General features: G+C 40.5%; 1 protein-coding gene across 1 annotated transcript in view; it reads left to right on the top strand.

Annotated features, from left to right (window-relative positions):
• The first annotated feature begins 1,997 nt into the window (after window positions 1-1,997).
• SPTLC2 (serine palmitoyltransferase long chain base subunit 2) overlaps window positions 1,998-6,000 on the top strand; it is a 171,541-nt gene continuing 167,538 nt past the window's right edge. Inside the window, exon 1 of the mRNA XM_072623680.1 lies at window positions 1,998-2,024. Within this exon, the coding sequence (XP_072479781.1) occupies window positions 2,013-2,024 (12 nt within the window). The 5' untranslated portion in view covers window positions 1,998-2,012. The remainder of the gene's footprint in view (window positions 2,025-6,000) is intronic.

Below are 6,000 nucleotides of genomic sequence, written 5' to 3'. Positions count from 1 at the left end.
TCCAATCACTTTTCTTCTGGACCTCCCTTCTCTCCCCCTCCCCACTACACCATGAAGCCAATCACAAAGTCATCCCAACTCCATCTTGCTAACTATTAATACCAGTGTTTTGGATCACACTTAACTTATGCCAATTCAGTGCATCAGATGCAGGATTGAAATGCAATGAAACACTCATAAAATTCAACAAAGATAAATTTACTTAATAAGAGGTTTTGAAAGAATGTAATCACTAATTCAGGCAGATGATGTTCTCCTTTTCCTTTGAATACATCGTGCCAACATTATACAGTCAAAAAAATAAATAGACTCACAAAAAAGTGAGGATTCCATCAAGTGAGAATTCCATGATGGCTCAGATGCTGGGCTTTTTATACCTCAGGAAGCCATGCTTCATCCCTAATCCCCCAGACCAATGAAATCCCGGAGCATGGCTTTGCCCTTTTAAAGAGAAACCAGCCTAATCAACATAAAGCAAATTCCTCTGACAGGTTCCTTTCCGCTCCGCTCTCCCACCCCAACTTTCAATTGCTAATCCTTGTTGATGTAGCCCCACCTCCAAGTACTTGGAAAGTGCCCTTTGTGTGGATAAAGGGTCTACACCCTATAATCTCATCAGATTGACTGAAGGGCTCATTAAATTGAGCCAGGATTTTTTTGTTTGTTTTGTTTTTGTTTTTTTTAACCCTGCTGTATCAAGATAATAGAGAAAGTAGGGTGCTATGGGACTTTGAGGTGACAGATAAGAGTGGACAGGCAGTTGAAGAGAACAGAAGCTATTTTCTTAGAAACTTAAGGATGCCAGATAGTAGGAAGGCTGCTCAAGTTCAGATGACTTGGTGGCAGGTGGAGACCATCCCTGATGGGAAGAGTTTGGTGAGCAAAGGCTAACTGAGGTGGTATTGTGGTTAAAGCTCAGAGGTGATACTAGCATTTTTGATCTTGGGGCTCCTCTGTTGTGTCATCAGTCACTGTGACATGTGAGGAGAGTTCATAGATATGTTGGTCCAGGTTATGTTTTGTGTTATTGCCAACCCACATATAGTGTGTAGCAGTTTAGGGAATAAAGAACTCTAAAGACTTGAAATGCATGTATTATCACCTTTCAAAAGTCTCCCAAGGGTGCTTTTTGGGATAGCCAAGAATTGTAAACAAACTAAATGCTCAGTGACTGGGGAGTGACAAAACAAACTGTTGTACATGAATGTCATGGAGCCGCACCATATGAAATGATTCATGTGAAGAATTCAAAGAAACATAGGAAGACTTATGAACTGATGCAGATGTAAGAAGAATCAGGACAATAAAATATACAGGAACTACAGTAATACAAATGGAAAGGACAAAACTTTAAGCCCAAAACTTTAATTTCATTGACCATCAAAGCTTGGCTCTGAAAAAGAGGTAAAAAAATGTATCTCTTTACAGAAGCAAGGCATTATAGGTGTGAAATATTATATGTAACTATGAATCTCAGTTTTAAACTCCAGATTGGTTGGCTGGGGGAGGTCTCACCAAAGAAAGATGACACTTTCTTTGAGGAAGAAGCTCCAGAAATAAATGTAACTAAAGTTTCAGAAGATAGCTATGCTGAAAGATGGTGTCTACAGCTTGGTGATGAAGAAACAAAAGGCAGCTGTGGAGGTGGACTCAAGCAGGAATGAGAAATAGCCAGTTGCTGGAAGAGGGTGTCAGGAGAAGTGCTCAAGCCATAACTCCACCCTAAGAGCATGAGTCATCTGGGGGTATCAGTTGTCCAAAATATTCCTCTCTGTCATCAGTCCTCTTGAGGCTCACTTCTGATTCTCCAGATTCTCTCTACTTTGCCAGAGAAACCTCTTCACCTTGGAAGCTCATTCCACCCCTGGACTTCACATATTGGATTTACCTTCTGGCCTCTCCTCTGATAGGCTAGTTCCTCCCCAGAACCTCCATTTTAAAGAGGACACCCAGGCCAGCCACATCTTCATTCTTTTCCAGCCATACTCCTGATTCTCCAGACTTTCTGCACCATGTCCCAGCAGGTACCTTCATCTCTTGTCCCCCTCCCCTCCTTCCAGCCCCACTCTATACGTGGTCTTTTCCCATTAGAATATAAATTCCTTGAGGGCAAAGATTGTCCTTCCTTCTGTTTATATTTGTATTCCTATTTCTTAGCATAATGTCTAAGCTTTTAATAAATTCTTCCTGACTTGACTATAGAGTATGATCCCACTATTTGATTTCCCCTTTCTTTGGTTATCTGTCTCGATTAAGTCTCGTTACTTGTGCAAACTGGCTTTGGAGCATGCACAGTTTGCCTCATCTGGAGCTGCAATATTCCCTACCATGTGGGTGGGGGAGCCTCCTTGATTGGCTGTCGTCTGCTTGACCAAGACCTGGAAGGAATTTGCCTTCCCTTGCTGACTTCTCTTAATGAACTTGGGGGTGTTTCTCTTTGTTCTTTCTGCCAGTCAGAGTGGCATAAAATCCCTGAGAAGCCAGAGTGCCTGGGACTCAAGGAGCTCAAGAAGGGTTTTGGAGCTGGAAAGGGGACTGTGCTCTAAGTGAGCTAAGCTAAACTGAGCTTAATCCCCTTCCTCTCCCCAGTGACTGAGGTGGTACAGAGGGGGAGTAAATTATGCCTCTTAGTTATTGGGGGGGAGTGTGTTTGTATATCTGTGAGGATACCTTTGGAAGTAAATATTTTGTAAAACCTCTGCCATGTTAACCTTGATTTATTGTTCCTTTTCTGATCTGTTGAGATGAATACACTGGATGGAAGGAATGCAGGGTAGCAAGGGGTTCTGGAGTCATGTACGACCCATATTATAGTTTTTCTTTTAGTTCTATTTCTAAAGGCAAGAATTCCAGTGTCATATGGGAACTGATGTATAAGAACACATAGTATGAGAACAACTGGAGAGAAAGAACATAGAACTTGCAATCAACAGACCTGAGTTTGAGTCTTGGCTCTGCTAAGCTGTAGCTGACCTAGGAAAAGTCCCTTAACATTTCTGAGGTTTAGTTTCCTGTCCTCTAACATAGCAGGTAATAATACTTGTATCATCTACGGGGTTGTGAGTAGAGCAGGATGTATGTGTACTTGCTGGTTATCCCAAGTGACATCGGAGGTACTGTATTAGCAATAGCAGTTTATACTGGCTCATGTTCTTTGAACCCACAAGAAGACAGGGTATGACTTTACAGTTAACCAGCAAAGGAGTGTAGTTTTTTTGAATTTTGAGTTCCAAATTCTCTCCCTCCCTCCTTGTTGCCCTTTCCACTGAGAAGATAAGCAGTAGGATATTAGTTGTATATGTGAAGTCACACAGAACATTTCCATGTTAGCCATGTTGAAAAAAAAAAACCAAGAAAAAGCAAGAAACATTAAAAAGTGAAGAAAATATGCTTCAGCGTGCACACAGAGTTCATCAGTTCTCTCTCTGGAGGTGGATATATTTTTCATCATGATTCTTTTGGAATTGTTTTAGACCATTGTATTGATCAGAGTAGCCAAGTCTTACACAGTTGAACATCCTTAAAAGACAGCTGATACTGTGCACAGCGTTCTCCTGGTTCTGTTCATTTCACTTTGCATTATGTATGTCTCCCAAGGTTTCTCTGAAACCATCCCCCTTATCATTTTTTATAGCACAATAGTATTCCATCATCACATCCACAAAAAGAACTTTTATAAATATTTTTGCATATATTGGTCTTTTTCCTCTTATCTTTTTGGGATATAGACCTAGTAGAGGTATTGCTACGTCAGAGGGTATAGCCCGTTTAATTTCTTTTTGGGCATAGTTCCAAATTGTTCTGCAGAATGGTTGGACCAGTTTATAGTGTACCTATTATTCCACATCCCCTCCGGCATTTATCATTTTCCTTTTCTGTCATGTTAGCCAATCTGATGATATGCAGGGGTGGGAAACCTGTGGCCTGGAGGACATACGTAGCCTTCTAACTTCTAGGGTGAGGCCTTCTGACTGAGTCCAAGTTTTACAGAACAAATCCTTATATTGAGGGGATTGGTTCTATGAAGTCTGGATTCAAAGGACTGTATTTGAGGACCTCGAGGGCCACATGTATCCTGGGTGAGGTATTACTTCAGAGTTGTTTTCATTTGCATTTCTCTAATCAATAGTAATTTAGAGCATTTTTTCATATGACTTGATAGCTCTGAATTCTTCTGAAAACTGCCTGTTTGTATCCTTTTCATCATCTATCAATTAGGGAATGGTTCTTATTTTATAAATTTGGCTCTGTTCCATATATATTTGAAAATGAGGGAGTGTACTTTTCAATGTGACCACCAAGTGGCAATATACTAAAGCCATAAATCCAAAGGTCTCATTAGGTCTCCCTGACAAATGTATAGAAATATATATGGCAGCCACTTACTCCACAAAGCTACATGTTTCAAGAGATTTGGCAATAAGGAAACCCCTACTAGTGAGCTCTGAATCTAAACTAGGGGATGATGAAATATACCTCTGAATTATCGGAAAAAATATAGTTAAGTCTTTGGCTTCCTTCCCCCCCACCTTCTCCAACCCCTGCCCCTAAACTGCATCTGAGATACTTCCTAGGTAGGTCTTGAACCTCTATATTTATTTTCTGCAAGCGTGTGACATTCAGTGGTCATATAGCCTAAATTTCAAAGATGACAGTTAAGCACTTTCCCCATCAAATAGCTCACCTAAATGGAGAGATAGAATAAGAATTTATTAAATACCTACTGTGCACCAGACAGTGCGCCAGGCACTTTATAAATATCATCTCATTTGATCAATTATTTCAAATATCTCCTTCCACATTCTAGGTTACAGAGAGGGAATGATGGAGGGTGGAGCACGGCTGTTACCCAGAGGCAACTCTGGGTCCTAAAATAAAACAGTGCAAGTAATGATACAAAATAGAGTGTCAGGGGTAAGTTTGGTCGCTGGCATTCTTAACAATAAGCAAGGTTTAGTGGCAGCTGCCGGTCCAGTCCTACTCTTTCTGAATTGCTACAAGCAGTCTGTCATACCTTCAGTTTCATCTCTTTCCCCCAGGTTCTACAGTCCTGGCTTTGTCTCAGACTTTTCAATCTTGACTTAAGCCACAGCGGCAGCCTGTGACCACAGTAGCAACCAGCTTCCAAGGGTGACTACTAGTGGCTACATGATCTCCTACAAATTCTCTTTTATTTCCTCTCTGCATCTGGCACTAGTATGGGGTGGGGGGGCCTGAAGTCTTTCTCAAGTCCAAAGGAAGACAGAGAGGAAGGGATATTCACATACCCACAAATAAAATTTTGTCCTTCCTTTCTTTCTTTCTCTTTCTTTCCCCTCACCAACTTCATCCCTCATTAACTGGGCAGTCCCACTTCTAATGTCTTGCTGACCTAGTTTCTTTTTTGGGAACCCTCAGCTCACACAGAGATGAAACTCACTGCATATTTCCCCTATTACACAAGGACTAAATGAATGGGTGAATGTGACAATATTTTATGACCACAAAATGCTGTATAACTATTAATGATGAAAAAAAAAGAAAAATAGGGCAGATACATAATCTGTGCTGGTTTTTTCTCATTTTTCTCTTTAGGGAGGTCACCTGAGAGAAGCTATCTTAGGATCTTGAATTTTCCAGGGATTTCCACATTAGCCAGTAACTTAAAAATTAAAAAAATCTTCCAAGCTGGGACTAAAATGGTGCTTTGGAACACCAGTCACCAGGAAGTATGACCACATGGTTGTAGGGTGAGGAAGAAGGAGGGATAGCAAAGATTATAGGGAGGAGTTGTTAAGAAAAAAAGCCTATGGAGGAAGAAGGGAAGAAACCAAAGGAAAAAAATATCTTTAAAGATATGCAAACTATTATATCTGAATGCAAAAGAGAGTACATATTAATTTCAGGATTGATGTGTATCCACACAAATAAAATTTAAAGGAGCTTTTGGAGACATCAGTGACATAACATTATTTCCTTGAGATCTTCTATGATTAAGTAGAACAGAATTGGCGATCTTCC

The sequence above is a fragment of the Notamacropus eugenii genome, chromosome 7, assembly GCF_028372415.1.
Source record: "Notamacropus eugenii isolate mMacEug1 chromosome 7, mMacEug1.pri_v2, whole genome shotgun sequence".
Classification (NCBI taxonomy): Eukaryota; Metazoa; Chordata; class Mammalia; order Diprotodontia; family Macropodidae; genus Notamacropus; species Notamacropus eugenii.
The sequence above is the reverse complement of the archived record's forward strand: the minus strand, read 5'-3'. Positions and strand labels throughout refer to the sequence as shown.